This window comes from Nerophis ophidion, linkage group LG18 (assembly GCF_033978795.1).
Source record: "Nerophis ophidion isolate RoL-2023_Sa linkage group LG18, RoL_Noph_v1.0, whole genome shotgun sequence".
NCBI classification, from domain to species: Eukaryota; Metazoa; Chordata; class Actinopteri; order Syngnathiformes; family Syngnathidae; genus Nerophis; species Nerophis ophidion.
Genome location: NC_084628.1, coordinates 29,975,414 through 29,995,140, shown reverse-complemented (window position 1 = coordinate 29,995,140; position 19,727 = coordinate 29,975,414). Strand labels below are relative to the sequence as shown.

The window sequence follows — 19,727 nt, the reverse complement described above, 5'->3', positions numbered from 1 at the left end:
AACAGAAAATAACAAAAACATAATACAGACCACAGATCATGACAGAGTTTCATTATACAAACTAAAAGTCTTACATTTGGATGTGATCGTATAATGTTTAAAATAAATCTTCATACTAATTATCATATTCACATTCTGTAATTGGTTTCACGTGTACTGACATTAATATAATTATGTCTGGAAGTATCCTTTTTTTCTTTAGATGCATACAGTCACAACATTTTACACAATGTCCCTGAACTTTGATTGATTGATTTGAACTTTTATTAGTAGATTGCACAGTTTAGTACATATTCCGTACAATTGACCACTAAATAATTAACACCCAAATAAGTTTTTCAACTTATTTAAGTCGGGGTCCACGTTATTAAATTCATGGTAACAACGCACCTTGCATATCCAAAATGGCTGCCAAGTTAACATTAGCATCATAATAACAGGTGAGCGCAGCTACACTAAACAATCGCAGTGACATGAAATATAGTTTTATCTGTAAATTGTGAGTCCATTTGGGTCATGGGATTCTCTAAATAACACATCAACAATTTAACACAGTAAAACTGCATTTTTCTCTTTAAAACATCACTCTAAAATACAGTTTTGGTCAATAACAATTAGTGAACATTTTTATGTCTACATTACAAAGTACTATTCCAAATATAAACAGTCAAGATTCATTAAAAAGTTCTGAGCACTTCCGGTATGTAACAGTACATGCAGTACCACTTCTCGCCATCAACAAGTGCTGTTGCAACACTTCAGTCATACTTTAATTCAGGATGTTGGTTTTCTACACCTTTACATATGTTGTCATCAAAGAGACACAATGTCACCTTACTACACTAATGTACATTTTATTAAAACGTCTTTAGTCATTTCAGGTTTGTTTGGATTAAGTGAGGTGATTAGATAACAAGGCCCAGGTGGACCATCCACGCACCTTTCGCTGATTTCGAGGCCGGTCCTGGCACACCTTAGTTCGCTGCAGGCCCGCAGCCCACGCCCCCTCCACAGTTAGCATCAGAATAACAATGTTATTGCAGAGAGTAGGAGACCTGTTGTGCTCTGGAAGTGTTGTGTTTAGTTGTGTTCAGTGTAATACATTTTAGAATGTTTGGCTTTCGTGGCTCTATCTGCCAAGGAGGTTCCCGACCCCTTCTGTAGTGGCTTCCAAAAGCTACTGGCAGTGGCGGGCGCTCTACTGCCTTTTTGGAGGGCCACTGCTATTAAGTTTAAAGTAGAAAACTGAATGTGAAGAAAAAAAAATCGAACATTTTGGACACGTGAAATTAGAAGACTGAAATTTATAAATTATATCACAAATGTATTTATTTAAATGTCTGTATGGGTTTTCGTTTTTTTTCTGTGTCGGTCTTTTTCTTCTTGAAGATGCCAAAAGTGGCAAAGTTGTAGTTCCACATCCAGACAGTATGTACAGTACAACGTCTATGTGTGAAAGTCATTTTTCTTTTCTACCTGCATGGAGTCCTACGTCCAGCATTTTCTTCCTGTGCGGTTTCTGATGTCAATCAACCTCTCTTTTTTTGTTGGTGTCTCAGGACCGCACTGGCGACTGCAAGTGTTTGAACAAGTGTAATCAGGAGCCAACATGGTGACTTCTTCCAACAATACACCTTCTTGTTTTATGCTGAAAGTGAATTTAAATCGGACTTTGTATGCAAACAGAGTCAAGAGCGACATGATGGTTCACAATGGGGCAGTGTAGCTCGGTTGGTAGAGTGGCCGTGCCAGCAACTTGAGGGTTCCAGGTTCGATCCCCACTTCCGCCATCCTAGTCACTGCCGTTGTGTCCTTGGGCAAGACACTTTACCTACCTGCTCCCAGTGCCCACCCACACTGGTTTAAATGTAACTTAGATATTGGGTTTTCACTATGTAAAGCGCTTTGAGTCCCTAGAGAAAAGTGCTATATAAATATAGTTCACTTCACTTGACTACAATGAAATATTCACAAACAATTCCTGAAGGAATTGTGTGTGAATGCTCCAATGCTGAAGTTGAAGTAAAATGATGAGAGACTGTAATATGAATGTAAGAATAGTTTAAATGTTGGAATGGTTTGAATGTTGAAGAGTTTCAATTTCCAGGAAAACCGGAATTTGGTTTGAAACTTGGTCAAGTGTTAGTTTGAATGTCCAGGATGAGTGGAATGTGTGGTGTTGACTAACTAGAAGAGGTAATTCCTGAAGGAATTGTGTTTGAATGTCATGCCTGTTAATCTGGTTTTATGTCTGATCATGTTTTGTTTTGTTTTTTGGACTCTAGTCACGTTTTGCACTTCCTTGTTGTGTTTGTTTCCGTAGTAACTCATTAGTTCCCACCTTGTCACGCCCCGTCCCTCAGCTCTCACCCCTGTTACTGATTACCACAGCCAGTATTTAAGGATTTTACTTTCTGTCCTTAAGTCTGGGATTTTTGCATGTGCTTGCCTTCATGCTTTCACGCACCCACGATCACCTGCTACGCACCTTGCTATCCATGCCCCTTGTTTCGGTCACAGTAAGTGTTTTTGTTTTAGTTTTTCATAGTTCTGCCACAGTGCAAGTTTAGGTTTATAGTTCATTGTCTTTCATGCCATCGAGCAGTTGTTTTGTTTTCCTGTTTTTATTTTTGTAGCCAAGTTTTGTACCTCCTTGTGAGCGCCCTTAGTTTGTTTATTTTTGTATTTAGTATTCAAATAAACAACCATGTACTTACACTCTCATCTGGCTCGTGCCAATCATCCTTTGCATCGAAGAAGCAAAAACAATCCATGTCCAGGTGTGACAGTGAATGCTCCATTGCTGAAGTTGAAGTGAAATGCTGACAGAATGTAGTATGAATGTAAGAACAGTTTAAATGTTGGAATGGTTTGAATGTTGAAGAGTTAGAATTTCCAGGAAAAACGGAATTTGGTTTGAAATTTGGTAAAGTGTTAGTTTGAATGTCCAGGATGAGTGGAATGTGTTGATGTTGGAATGGTTTGAATAGCTTGAAAAATGTGGGAATTGTGGAAGTTTGAAAAATGTCTCAATCATTTCAATGGGAAATTCTTGGAAATTTGGGAATTTTGGGAAAAACTGGATTTTTTTTAAATGATGAGCATGAATATCCTCAATGAACTGAATTGGTTGGTGCGGGAATTTGTAAATCGGTCAAGAAATGTTGAAGTACGAACAGTTTTTGAATTGATAAATGGTATTACGGAATGCTGGGAAAATCTGGATTTTTCAAAGTTCTTAAACCAACTTTTTTTTTTTGTCCTGACTAAGAGGAATGTTTTGACAGTGGAACGGTTGAAGTGGATTGAAAACTGTAAAAGGAGTCATCGCACTAAAAAAGGTTGGAAATAAGTTTACAAAAAAAATGAATTCCTGGAAAATTGCTGAACGTGGAAAAAAAAGGTTGTTTGAATATCCAGGATGTGTTGAAGGTGGAATGGTTTGAATTGGTTGAAAAATGTGGAATTGTGGAAGTTTGAAAAATGGACAATTTATTTTGAATAAGGAAAATGTCCCTAAAATTAGGAATTCTAGGAAATCCGGGAATTTGTTTGCAGTTGTTGAAAGGGAGCTCATGATTCCTGAACAGGCTGAATATTTTGAAATTGGAACGGTTTGAATCTGATAAAAAAAAAAAAAGGGAATTGTACAACTTTGAAAAATGCTCCATTCTTTTCAATGTGAATTTTATTGAAATTTGGGAATTTCGGGAAAAGCAGGAATTTTTTTTGAAATTGTTGAATTGAAAAATGGTATTACGGAATTCCTGGAATTTCGGGGGAAAAAGGGAATTTTTCCAGTTCAAATAACAATTTCGTTTTTTTTTCCTGATGAAGAGGAATATTTTGACGGTGGAACTGTTGAAATGGGTGGAAAAATGTGCGAGGAGTAGTTGCCAGGAATTCTGGAAAATCCTGGAATTTTTTTGAACTTGGAAAAATTGTAGTTGGAATTTTCAGGATGGTGGAATGTGTTGAAGGTGGAATGGTTTGAATCGTTTGAAAAATGTGGGAATTGTGGAAGTTTGAAAAATGGACAATTCATTTTGAATAGGCCAAATGTGGTGTACTATTGAATTTTGTGTGAATGTTTGGAGCATTCCCACAAACATCTTCCAGTGTAATCAAGGTGTGTTGAAGGTGATCCTTGTTGACTAACATCATTGTCACCTTCCAGAAGATCATGAAGCGCCTCATCAAGAGACACATCCTCAAAGCACAGCAAGATAGAGAAAAGCACCAAGGAAGTGAAGGTGAGAAACACACACACACACGCACGCACGCACGCACGCACGCACGCACGCACGCACACACACACACACACTGGTCACATTTGGAATGGGGACCAGGTTTTGTTTCATGACTTGTGGGGACCACCCTTTCTACAGGTTGTGGAGGCATAAGAAAATGAGGTAAAATGGCCACATAAGAAAATGAGGTAAAATGGCCCAGTTAGCTCATATACATCTTTAAATCTCTGGATTGATGAAGTAATGTGCTGATAATTCTTACTGTGGACCCTGGGGAAAAAGACTTAATATGGTTCATGGGGACCAAATTTAAATAATTTTGCATAATTCACACAAATTTGTACGTGACTACTGAGGACCCATTAAAAAAAAAATACAAACCCCGTTTCCATATGAGTTGGAAAATTGTGTTAGATGTAAATATAAACGGAATACAATGATTTACAAATCCTTTTCAACCCATATTCAATTGAATGCACTACAAAGACAAGATATTTGATGTTCAAACTCATAAACTTTATTTTATTTTGCTAATATTAATAATTAACTTAGAATTTTATGCCTGCAACACGTGCCAAAGTAATTCGGAAAGGGCATGTTCACCACTGTGTTAACAACACTCAATAAACGTTTGGGAACTGAGGAAACTAATTCTTGAAGCTTTGAAAGTGGAATTCTTTCCCATTCTTGTTTTATGTAGAGCTTCAGTCATTCAATAGTCCGGGGTCTCCGCTGTCGTATTTTACGCTTCATAATGCGCCACACATTTTCGATGGGAGACAGGTCTGGACTGCAGGTGGGCCAGGAAAGTACCCGCTCTCTTTTACTACAAAACCACGCTGTTGTAACACGTGGCTTGGCATTGTCTTGCCGAAATAAGCAGGGGCGTCCATGATAACGTTGCTTGGATGACAACATATGTTGCTCCAAAACCTGTATGGCCCTTTCAGAATAATGGTGCCTTCACAGATATGTAAGTTACCCATGCCTTGGGCACTAATACACTCCCATACCATCACAGATGCTGGCTTTTGAACTTTGCGCCTATAACAATCCGGATGGTTATTTTCCTCTTTGTTCCGGAGGACACCGCGTCCACAGTTTCCAAATATAATTTGAAATGTGGACTCGTCAGACCACCGAACACTTTTCTCTTTGCATCAGTCCATCTTAGATGAGCTCGGGCCCAGAGCGGCCTTCGGCGTTCCTGGGTGTTGTTGATAAATGGCTTTGGCTTTGCATAGTAGAGTTTTAACTTGCACTTACAGATGTAGCGACCAACTGTAGTTACTGACAGTGGTGTTATGAAGTGTTCCTGAGCCCATGTGGTGATATCCTTTACACACTGATGACGGTTTTTGATGCAGTACCGCCTGAGGGATCAAAAGTGCGTATAATCATCGCTTACGTGCAGTGATTTCTCTAGATTCTCTGAACCTTTTGATTATTTTACGGACCGTAGATGGTAAAATCCCTAAATTCCTTGCAATATCTCGTTGAGAACTGTTGTTCTAAAACTGTTCGACAATTTGCTTACAAAGTGGTGACCCTCACCCCATCCTTGTTTGTGAATTACTTAGCATTTCATGGAAGCTGCTTTTATACCCAATCATGGCACTCACCTGTTCCCAATTAGCCTGCACACCTGTGGGATGTTCCAAATAAGTGTTTGATGAGCATTCCTCAACTTTATCAGTATTTATTGCCACCTTTCCCAACTTCTTTGTCACGTTTTGCTGGCATCAAATTCTAAAGTTAATGAATATTTGCACACAAAAAAATGTTTATCAGTTTGAACATCAAATATGTTGTCTTTGTAGTGCATTCAACTGAATATGGGTTGAAAAGATTTGCAAATCATTGTATTCCGTTTATATTTACATCTAACACAATTTCCCAACTCATATGGAAACGGGGTTTGTAAATAAAAAAAGTTCAAGTTAAATACGACATGATCCTTAGAATACAGCACTACAGCTGTCCTCTTATAGGAAGTTTCACCACTTAAATGTTGAAGCAAATCCTGCATCTTCTGTGACATTACTGAAAACTGCTATTTAGCAGAAATGAAGTTGTCTGCAACTCCAACTACCATATATAGAAAGATCGAAAATTCTGAATGTGAATCATACTTTATGGCAGTGGTCCTCAACCTTTTTTCAGTGATGTACCCCCTGTGAATTTTTTTTTTTAATTCAAGTACCCCCTAATCAGAGTAAAGCATTTTTGGTTGCAAAAAAAAAGATAAATAAGCAAAATACAGAACTATGTCATCAGTTTCGGATTTATTAAATTGTATAAAAGTGCAAAATATTGCTCATTAGTAGTGGTCTTTCTTGAACTATTTGGAAAAAAAGATATAAAAATAACTAAAAACTTGTTGAAAAATAAACAAGTGATTCAATTATGAATAAAGATTTCTACACATAGAAGTAATCATCAACTTAAAGTGCCCTCTTTGGGGATTGTGATAGAGATCCATCTGGATTCATCAACTTCATTCTAAACATTTCTTCACAAAAAAATAAATCTTTAACATCAATATTTATGGAAGATCCATCCATCCATCTTCTTCCGCTTATCCGAGGTCTGGTCGTGGGGGCAGCAGCCTAAGCAGGGAAGCCCAGACTTCCCTCTCCCCAGCCACTTCGTCTAGCTCCTCCCGGGGGATCCCGAGACGTTCCCAAGCCAGCCGGGAGACATAGTCTTCCCAACATGTCTTGAGTCGTCCCCGTGGCCTCCTACCAGTCAAACGTGCCCGAAACACCTCCCTAGGGAGGCGTTCGGGTGGCATTCTGACCAGATGCCCGAACCACCTCATCTGGCTCCTGTCAACACTGAATATTGCATTGCGGCATTTCTTTTCACAGTTTATGAACTTACATTCATATTTTGTTGAAGTATAATTCAATAAATATATTTATAAAGGATTTTTGAATTGTTGCTATTTTTAGAATATTAAAAAAAAATCTCACGTACCCCTTGATATACCTCTAAGTACCCCGAAGGGTACGTGTACCCCCATTTGAGAACCACTGCTTTAAGGCAAGGGTCTCAGACAAGCGGCCCGCGAGACGTTATTTTGCGGCCCCCACCTTAATATGAAAGATTAATGTTAGTGCGGCCCGCAAGTTTTATATGACAGTGTTGTGTTATTTGGGTCCAAAACGGCTTTTTCAACGTTCCGGGTTGCCTACCTCTGCGTTAGTGGAAAAGCGGCAAACCTGTTTGCAGTCACAACCCGACACCTGTCCGTCAGTAATAACGGTCCCCGATAACCTGGACCAATCCGAACCACTATTTTTTTTTATTTTTTATTGTTTAACTTGCATTGCCTCACACAATGAACACTACATATACCGTATTTCCTTGAATTGCCGCCGGGCATGTAATATGCGCCTGCCTTGAATTACTGCCGGGTCAAACTCGCTCCCCAATTTTGTTAGCGCACGCCTACTTTTACCGCCGGGTCAAAGTCATGACGTCACGAGTGACGCTTCCTCTGTCGTCTTTTTCAAAATGGCGGAGGAGTTTTTTTTTGCTTTTTTTATGTGTAAACCAGGGGTCTTGTTCCACAGCCATACAGATCACACTGATAATTGTGATATAAAACAACTTCAACACTCTTACTAATATGCGCCACACTCTGTGAAACCACACCAAACAAGAATGACAAATACATTTCGGGACAACATCGGCTCTGTAACACATTATAAATGCAACATAAAACTTACCCAGAATGCCATGCATCTATGACTCTTGGCTATATTATACACCCCGCTAGCACTAAACCCCGCCCCCCGCCCCCCTCCTCTCCGTGCATCGGTTGAGGTGGGCGGGGTTGGGAGCGCGTGTATAATATAGCCAAGAGTCATGGATGCATGGCATTCTGGGTAATTCTTAGGTTGCATTTATAATGTGTTACAGAGCCGATGTTCTCCAGAATGTTGTGTTTGTTGTATTCTCCCTGCCTCCTCATCTGGTTTGTCAGTTTTTTTCCCCAGTCTATTTGCCCTCAACTAGGCACACCTGCTGCCAATTACGTCCCGGTAGTATTTAAGCGCTTCACCGCCAACTGGTCCCTGCCGAGTATTGTTCCTGAACTCCACTCTGACATGTTTTTCTCGTATTCAGCTCCCCTGGTATGTTGCTCTCGTATATTCGTGTATTTTGACCTCGTTGTGTTTTTTTTTCTAGCCTCCTTGTTTTGAGGACTAGTTTTGCCACGCTGTGTGCGTCCTGGCCCTTTCCCTGCCAGCCTCTGAGAGAGACTACCTTTGTTATATTTCCAATGGGGTGCACGTTTGCCCCATCTTCCTAAGTTACCATTTTGACTTATTAAATATTTTATTTTGTCACTATCGCTAACCTTGCCTCCATTCTCTGCATCTCGGGGTCCACCCTTGAACTATATATATACATATATATATATATATATATATATATATATATATATATATATATATATATATATATATATATATACATAAACGTAATACAGAAATGTGTTTGGTGTGGGTTCACAGAGTGTGGCACATATTAGTAAGAGTATTGAAGTTGTTTATATCACAACCATCAGTGTAAAAGGTATGGCTGTTGACCAAGTATGCATTGCAATTTTGTATGAAAAGCAGCGAAATGCATGCGTGCGTCCGGCCGGCACATAGATATGGTGTAAAAGTGGGCGCGACGACATGTTGTAGAGCCGCAGCCGCAGAAAAAACTAATAATTTTTTATTTTATTGCACTCAATTTTTTACTGCATGCCATTGGTAAGTGCAGGGGTGAGAAGAGGTTTTAAAATGATTAGCGCCTGCTTACTCTAACCGCATGCCTTGAGTAAGCGCAGGAGTGAGAAGAGGTTTTAAATTAATTAGCGCCCGGGCGGCTATTCAAGGAAATGCGGTATTTCTGGGACCTGTCACTTTTTTGCGCTCGCTATCCCGCCGACCGCCGTGTTGCTGTAGGGAGGAAAAGCAACGACACACATTGCAGAAATAATATTATTCTCTGTGCGTCAACTAAATACAAATATATTCCACAACCCCAAACATGTCTTTTTTAAAGCCTGCAGTGAAGAGAAAGGTTAGTGATGTGCAAAGATAATTCCAGGAAAAGTGGGAGATGCAATATTTTTTTGTTGAGCACAGGGGCACCCCGCCCGACGTGTCTTATTTGCACGGTGCACAAAGGATACAATTTGAAACGTCATTGTAGACGCCTTTCGGCTTGCGTTCTCCCGGATCACTCAACACCACCAAGCTGGATTGACACCGTTTTTATTTTCTTTTGTTTCCTTTCCCTTTTCTTTTTGGCACATGCGAATGTATATACACAGTTTCAGTCTTTCGTTCCTGTCACGCCAGTCTTTCTCCCGCAGCCTCCCGCACCTTTCTGTGTCAGTCTCACCCCGCGTCGCTCTCGGTCTTTCGACCCCGTTCATGGTCTCCGGCCCCCTTGATAAAGAGACAGGTGATTAGACAACTCGTCCCAGCTGAGAAATCTCCTCACCTGTCATTGCTTCACAGCCGGCTCCTGTGCACGCCCTGCCCGCAAGGGACGCGTCGACCACGCCCCTCCACAGTCATTATACAACTAGACACAGTCATTATACAACTAGACATGCTGAAGAGTATGCAAAACTTTTTGAAGAAATCTTTTCTTGCGGCCCAGACTCTGCATCCAGTGGCCCCCAGGTAAATTGAGGTTGAGACCCCTGCCTTAAGGTAATAATGTTTTATAATCATGCTGTATGAAAATGCCATTCTAAGGAACATTAAACCAGATTTTGTTTTTGGAAAATATATATTAGTTTTAACTAAGGATGGATGCCATACAGAATCACAGTACTATTAAAGGCCTACTGAAATGAGATTTTCTTATTCAAACGGGGATAGCAGGTCCATTCTATGTGTCATACTTGATCATTTCGTGATATTGCCATATTTTTGCTGAAAGGATTTAGTAGAGAACATCCACGATAAAGTTCGCAACTTTTGTTCGCTAATAGAAAAGCCCTGCCTTTACTGGAAGTATGTGCGCGTGACGTCACGAGTTGCAGGGCTCCACACATATTCACATTGTTTTTAATGGGAGCCTCCTGCAGTAAGAGCAATTCGGACCGAGACAGCGACAATTTCCCCATTAATTTGAGCGAGGATGAAAGATTCATGAATTTGGATATTGATAGTGAAGGACTAGAAAAAAAAAGAAATAAATAAAAAGCGACGGCTCCGGGCGGCGGGAGTGTGGGCGTTTCAGATGTAATTAGAGACATTTACTAGGATAATTCTGGAAGATCCCTTATCCGCTTATTGTTTTAATAGTGTTTTAGTGAGATTGTAAAGACATACCTCGAGGTCGGATGGCTGCGGTGAACACGAAGTGTCTCAGAGAGAAGCCGAGGAACTAAGCTCACAGCTGCCTTTTAAACGGCTGCTGCAGGATGACGATTAATCCACTGATGTCCCCGGTAAGATATATATATCACAATTTCCCCATCCAAAAACATGCTGGTTGACGTAGGGAAAACATGTTCGCTTGACCGCTCTGTGTTAAAGCTTCACAACAAACAAAGAAACACTGGCTGTGTCTCGGTGCTAAAGACAGCTGCAATACACCGCTTTCCACCAACAGCATTGTTCTTTATAGTCTCCATTATTAAATGAACAAATTGCAAGAGATTCAGCAACACAGATGTCCAAAATACTGTGTAATTATGCCACGAACAGAGACAACTTTTAGCCGTGTTTGGTGCAGTGCTAATATTTCCTTACAGTCTGTGACGTCACGCGTCATCATTCCGCGACTATTTCAACAAGAAACCCGCGGGAAATCTAAAATTGCAATTTAGTAAACTAAAAAGGCCATATTGGCATGTGTTGCAATGTTAATATTTCATCATTGATATATAAACTATCAGACTGCGCGGTGGGTAGTAGTGGGTTTCAGTAGGCCTTTAACGCCAGGATAGCAAATGTTTCACTTTTAAAGAAAATTCATTTTCTCTTTTACCGATATTTGAAACACGTAAACCATGGGTGTCAAACTCTGGCCCGCGGGCCAAATTTGCGGTGACGCTGTAACACCGCAATTTCTCACACTTGCCAATCCTCCCGAAGTTCAGTGCCCCTCCCGAAAATCAAGCATTCTCCCGATTTCCACCCGGACAACAATATTGAGGGCGTGACTTAAAAGCACTGCCTTTAGCATTCTCTACAACCTGTCGTCACGTCCGCATTTCTTCCATACAAACAGCGTGTAGGGCCACTCGCATAATATATGCGGCTATCACACACACATAAGTGAATGCAAGACATACTTGGTCAACAGCCATACAGGTCACACTGTGGCCGTATAAACAACTTTAACACTGTTACAAATGTGCGTCACACTGTCAACTCTCACCAAACAAGAATGACAAACACATTTCGGGAGAACATCCGCACTGTAACATAACATAAACACAACAGAACAAATACCCAGAACCCATTGCAGCACTAACTCTTTCGGGACGCTACAATATATTTTGATATTTACCTCAGAAGGCTGCAAATAGAAAAGAGGCATTCAATTTGTATTTAGATTTTATTTGATATGCCATTGATATTTTTTTATTATTATTATTTGAAACTCAATTTTGCATTTCACTATAAAGTTACTGTATATAAGCCTTGCTTGTTCAATATTCAATGCAAAACTTGTTTGGGTCCCTATTAAAAGGTTAATTTGCTCAACCTTGGCCCGCGGCTTTGTTCAGTTTTAAATTTTGGCCCATTCTGTATTTGAGTTTGACACCACTGACGTAAACAAAGTAACCCAAATTTCGAGAACGGATGGCAAAATGGATCTGACTATCATTTAAAAAGGTTTCGCTTTTGGGGACCTGTTTTATTTTGTCCCCATACCGTCTGAGGTCCCCTACAGGTCTGTGTAAACAGAGCAATGTCCCCATTAAGTAAGCATTGCCAGAACACACACACACGTACACGCACATGCACACGCACACACATACACGTACACACACGCACACACACATGCACACACACACACACATGCACACACATACACGTACACACACACACACACACACACACACACACATGCACACTTACACACACACACGCGCGGGCGCACGCACACACGCACATGCATGCACACGCGCGCGCGCACACGCACACACATACACTTACACACACGCACACACACACACGCGCGCGCACACACACACATACACACACTTACACATACACGCACACACACGCACACATACACACACACACACACGCACACGCACACGCACACACACACGCGCACGCACGCACACATACGCGCGCGCACACACACTCACCTGAGTGTTCCTTGGCACAGGTGAGCTGAAGGAGATCAAGCAGGACATTTACAGTCTTGGCCAGGAGCTGCTGGAGGCCAGCAAGCAGGAAGTGAGCGCCCTGGTGGAGGTCATCAGCCACCTGGGTGAGGTGTGACCAGGGACACTAGATTAGGTACACGTTCCTTTCCAAACACTGACGTCACTGGAAAAAAAGGGTTATAATATTTAGGTCAATTTCTAAGGTTGGCCACACGGTGGTGCTGCCATACATGGTAAGATGGGTGTTTGCAGGCTTTTTATGTCATTATATTGTTGACATATCCTCTGAAATATTATATTAATAGGAATATAATATGTGTGATGCGACCTTTAAATGTCACATTAAAAAGAGGAATGAAGGAGATAAGTTATAATATTGTTTATTATAATTGTAACCTTTTAATACTGTAGTATACTCTTATCTTTAAAATAACTGTGACCTTGTAATACTGTAATATACTCTTATCTTACACTTACAGACAAAAATAGTGCCTTTATTTTGAAAGATGTCAAGTAGTATAAGCATTGCAATATCAACGGTGTCAAGGAGTATAAATACTGCACATCAAAAATGTCAAGTAGTATAAAGTACTGCAATATCTAAGATGTCTAGTAGTACAAGTACTGCAATATCAAATATGTCTAGTAGTATAAGTACTGCAATATCAAAGATGTCTAGTAGTATAAGTACTGCAATATCAAAGATTTCAAGTAGTATAAGTACTGCAATATCAAAGATGTCTAGTAGTATAAGTACTGCAATATCAAGGATGTCTAGTAGTATAAGTACTGCAATATCTAAGGTGTCAAGTAGTATAATTACTGCAATATCAAATATGTCAAGTAGTATAAGTACTGCAATATCTAAGGTGTCAAGTAGTATAAGTACTGCAATATCAAAGGTGTCAAGTAGTATAAGTACTTCAATATCAAAGGTGTCAAGTAGTATAAGTACTGCAATATCAGATATGTCAAGTAGTATAAGTACTGCAATATCTAAGGTGTCAAGTAGTATAAGTACTGCAATATCAAAGGTGTCAAGTAGTATAAGTACTTCAATATCAAAGGTGTCTAGTAGTATAAGTACTGCAATATCTAAGGTGTCAAGTAGTATAATTACTGCAATATCAAATATGTCAAGTAGTATAAGTACTGCAATATCTAAGGTGTCAAGTAGTATAAGTACTGCAATATCAAAGGTGTCAAGTAGTATAAGTACTGCAATATCACAGATGTCTGGTAGTATTAGTACTGCAATATCAACGGTGTCAAGTAGTATAAGTACTGCATTATCAAAGATGTCAGGTAGTATAAGTACTGTATTATCTAAGGTGTCAGGTAGTATAAGTACTGCAATATCTAAGATGTCAAGTAGTATAAGTACTACAGTATCAAAGGTGTCAATTACTATAAGTACTGCAATATCAAAGGATTCAAGTAGTATAAGTACTGCAATATCAAAGATTTCAAGTAGTATAAGTACTGCAACATCAAAGATATCAAGTAGTATAAGTACTGCAATATCAAAGATGTCTGGTAGTATTAGTACTGCAATATCAAAGGTGTCAGGTAGTATAAGTACTGCAATATCAAAGGTGTCAAGTAGTATAAGTACTGCAATATCAAAGGTGTCAAGTAGTATAAGTACTGCAATATCAAAGGTGTCAAGTAGTATAAGTACTGCAATATCTAAGGTGTCAAGTAGTATAAGTACTGCAATATCTAAGGTGTCAGTAGTATAAGTACTGCAATATCTAAGGTGTCAAGTAGTATAAGTACTGCAATATCTAAGGTGTCCAGTAGTATAAGTACTGCAATACCACAGATGTCAAGTACAAAGCCCAAAAGCAGTGAAGTTGTCACATTGTGTAAATGGTAAATAAAAAGAGAATACAATGATTTGCAAATCCTTTTCAACTCATATTCAATTGAATAAACTGCAAAGGCAAGATATTTAATGTTCACAATGAGAAACCATGTTGTTTTTTGCAAATATTAGCTCATTTGGAATTTGATGCCTGCAACGTGTTTCAAAAAAGCTGGCACAAGTGTCAAAAAAGACTGAGAAAGTTGAGGAATACTCATCAAAGACTTATTTGGAACATCCCACAGGTCAACAGGCTGATTGTGAGCAGGTGGGTATCATGTTTGGGTATAAAAGCAGCTTCCATGAAATGCTCAGTCATTCCCCAACAAGGATGGGGCGAGGGTCACCACTTTGTCAACAAATGCCTGAGCTAATTGTTTTAGAACAACATTTTTTCAACCAGCTATTGCAGGGAATTTAGGTATTTCACCATCTACGCTCTGTAATATCATCAAAAGTTTAAGAGAATCTGGAGAAATCACTGCACGTAAGCTGCATGCCTGTGACCTCAGGCGGTACTGCATCAAAAAGCGACATTGGTGTGTAAAGGATATCACCACATGGGCTCAGGAACACTTAAGAAAACTACTGTCAGTAGCTACAGTTGGTCGCTACATCTGTAAGTGCAAGTTAAAACTCTACTATGCAAAGCCAAAGCCATTTATCAACAACACCCAGAAACGCTTCCCTGGGCCCGAGCTCATCTAAGATAGACTGATGCAAAGTGGAAAAGTGTTTTGTGGTCTGACGAGTCCACATTTCACATTAAATATAAGTTGAAAAGGATTTGCAAATCATTGTAATCTGTTTTTATTTACCATTTACACAACACGACAACTTCACTATTTTTGGCTTTTGTATAAAGTTAATATAAAGTGATAATAAAGTTAATATAAGTTATTATAAAGGTGATAAGAAGGTGATGTTATCAAGTAGTCACCATGTGAGAATGTGTTTGATATCAGTGCAGTGTGACGCAGGAGATATCACCAAGGTCTTTGAATCTACTTTCTGACTACAAAAACACCACACTTTCATCAAAGTAGTACTACATCCACACATGTAATACTACATCCACACTTCTAATACTACATCCACACCTCTAATACTACATCCACACCTCTAATACTACATCCACACCTCTAATGATACATCCACACCTCTAATACTACATCCACACTTCTAATACTACATCCACACATGTAATACTACATCCACACCTCTAATACTACATCCACACCTCTAATACTACATCCACACTTCTAATGATATATCCACACCTCTAATACTACATCCACACCTCTAATACTACATCCACACTTCTAATGATATATCCACACCTTTAATACTACATCCACACCTCTAAAACTACATCCACACGTGTAATACTATTTCCACACCTGTAATGCGATATTCAAACCTGTAATACTTCATCCACACCTTTAATACTTTAGCCACATGTGTACTACTATATCCACACCTTTAATACTACATCCACACTTCTAATGATATATCCACACCTCTAATACTACATCCACACCTAAAACTACATCCACACGTGTAATACTATTTCCACACCTGTAATGCGATATTCAAACCTGTAATACTTCATCCACACCTTTAATACTACATCCACACCTTTAATACGACATCCACAAGTCTAATACTACATCCACACGTGTAATACTACATCCACACTTCTAATACTACATCCACAACTCTAATACTACTTCCACAAATGTAATACTATATCCACACATGTAATACTACATCCACATGTGTAATACTACATCCACACTTTTAATACTACATCCACATGTGGAATACTACATCCACACTTTTAATACTACATCCACACCTCTAATACTACATCCACACCTCTAATACTACATCCACACTTTTAATACTACATCCACAACTCTAATACTACTTCCACAAATGTAATACTATATCCACACATGTAATACTACATCCACATGTGTAATACTACATCCACACTTTTAATACTACATCCACATGTGGAATACTACATCCACACTTTTAATACTACATCCACACCTCTAATACTACATCCACACCTCTAATACTACATCCACACGTGGAATACTACATCCACACGTGGAATACTACATCCACACATGTAATACTACATCCACATGTGTAATACTATATCCAAACCTTCAATACTACATCCACACGTGTAATACTACATCCACACCTTTAATACCACATCCACAAGTCTAATACTACATCCACACATGGAATACTACAGCCACACCTCTAATACTACATCCACACGTGGAATACTACATCCACACATGTAATACTATATCCACATGTGGAATACTACATCCACACATGTAATACTACATCCACACATGTAATACTACATCCACACGTGTAATACTACATCCACACATGGAATACTACATCCACACCTCTAATACTACATCCACACGTGGAATACTACATCCACGCATGTAATACTACATTCACATGTGTAATACTATATCCACAATTTTAATACTACATCCACACCTCTAAAACTACATCCACACATGTAATACTACATTCACATGTGTAATACTATATCCACACATTGAATACTACATCCACACATGTAATACTACATCCATACATGTAATACTACATCCACACGTGTAATACTACATCCACACATGGAATACTACATCCACACCTCTAATACTACATCCACATGTGTAATACTATATCCACACCTTTAATACCACATGCACAAGTTTAATACTACATCCACACATGGAATACTACATCCACACCTCTAATACTACATCCACACGTGTAATACTACATCCACACATGTAATACTACATCCACACCTCTAATACTACATCTACACGTGGAATACTACATCCACACATGTAATACTACATCCACACATGGAATACTACATTCACATGTGTAATACTATATCCACAATTCTAATACTACATCCACACCTCTAAAACTACATCCACACATGTAATACTATATCCACACATGTAATACTATATCCACACATGTAATACTACATCCACACATGTAATACTACATCCACATGTATAATACTACATCCGCACTTCTAATACTACATCCACACATGTAATACTACATCCACACGTGGAATACTACATCCACACATGTAATACTACATTCACATGTGTAATACTACATCCACACTTCTAATACTACATCCACACCTCTAAAACTACATCCACACATGTAATACTATATCCACACATGTAATACTATATCCACACATATAATAATACATCCACACATGTAATACTACATCCACATGTGTAATACTACATCCACATGTGTAATACTACATCCACATGTGAAATACTACATCCACACCTTTAATACTACATCCACACATCTAATACTACGTCCACACATGTAATACTACATCCACAAGTCTAATACTACATCCAGAGGTGTAATACTACATCCACACTTCTAATAGTACATCTACACTTCTAATACTACATCCACACATGTAATACTACATCCACATGTCTAATACTACATCAACACTTCTAAAACTACATTCACATATGTAATACTACATCCACACTTATAATACTACATCCAAACATGTAATATTATACCCACACATTAATAGTACACCCTCACCTTTATTACTACATCCACATCTCTAATACTACATCCACACATGTAATACGACATCCAGACCTGTAATACTTCATCCACACATGTAATACTACATCCACACATGTAATACGACATCCAGACCTCTAATACTACATCCACACATGTAATACTACATCCAGACTTCTAATACTACATCCACACATGTAACACTACATTCGCACGTGTAGTACTACATCCACAAATCTAATACTATCTAATATCTAATACACGTATAATACTACATCCACGTGTGTAATACTACATCCACACATGTAATCTTACATCCACACGTGTAATGCTACATCCGCACCTTTAATACAACATCCACACTACTAATACTACATCCACACATGTAATACTACATCCACACCACTAATACTACATCCACACATGTAATACTACATCCACACCTCTAATACTACATCCACGCATGTAATACTACATCCACACATGTAATAATACATCCACACTTCTAATACTACATCCACACTTCTAATACTAAATCCACACATGTAATAATACATCCATATGTGTAATACTACATCCAAAAGTCTAATACTACATCCACACGTGTAATACTACATCCAAACTTCTAATATTACATCCACATTTCTAATACTACATCCACACTTCTAATACTACATCCACACTTCTAATATTACATCCACACTTCTAATACTACATCCACATGTCTAATACTACATCCACACTTCTAATATTACATCACACTCCTAATACTACATCCAAATGTCTAATACTACATCCACACGTCTAATACTACATCCACACGTCTAATACTACATCCACATGTCTAATACTACATCCACAAGTCTAATACTACATCCATAAGTCTAATACTACATCCACACGTCTAATACTACATCCACATGTCTAATACTACATCCACAAGTCTAATACTACATCCATAAGTCTAATACTACATCCACACGTCTAATACTACATCCACACGTCTAATACTACATCCACATGTCTAATACTACATCCACATGTCTAATACTACATCCACATGTCTGATACTGCATCCACACTTGTCATACTACATCCACATGTCTAATACTACATCCACATGTCTAATACTACATCCACAAGTCTGATACTACATCCACACGTCTAATACTACATCCACACGTCTAATACTACATCCACAAGTCTAATACTACATCCATAAGTCTAATACTACATCCACACGTCTAATACTACATCCACATGTCTAATACTACATCCGCACGTCTAATACTACATCCACATGTCTGATACTGCATCCACACTTTTCATACTACATCCACATGTCTAATACTACATCCACATGTCTAATACTACATCCACAAGTCTAATACTACAACCACAAGTCTGATACTACATCCACACGTCTAATACTACATCCACACGTCTAATACTACATCCACAAGTCTAATACTACATCCATAAGTCTAATACTACATCCACACGTCTAATACTACATCCACATGTCTAATACTACATCCACACGTCTAATACTACATCCACATGTCTGATACTGCATCCACACTTGTCATACTACATC

General features: G+C 38.8%; 1 protein-coding gene across 3 annotated transcripts in view; it reads left to right on the top strand.

Annotated features, from left to right (window-relative positions):
• The window catches only part of LOC133537093 (short transient receptor potential channel 6-like), a 46,955-nt gene extending 33,652 nt beyond the window's left edge, over positions 1-13,303 (top strand). For all 3 annotated transcript variants that reach the window (XM_061877953.1, XM_061877952.1, XM_061877955.1), the window contains 2 exons: positions 4,178-4,253; positions 12,621-13,303. In XM_061877953.1, the coding sequence (XP_061733937.1) occupies positions 4,178-4,253; positions 12,621-12,736 (192 nt within the window). In that variant the 3' untranslated portion in view covers positions 12,737-13,303. The remainder of the gene's footprint in view (positions 1-4,177; positions 4,254-12,620) is intronic.
• Positions 13,304-19,727: the final 6,424 nt, after the last annotated feature.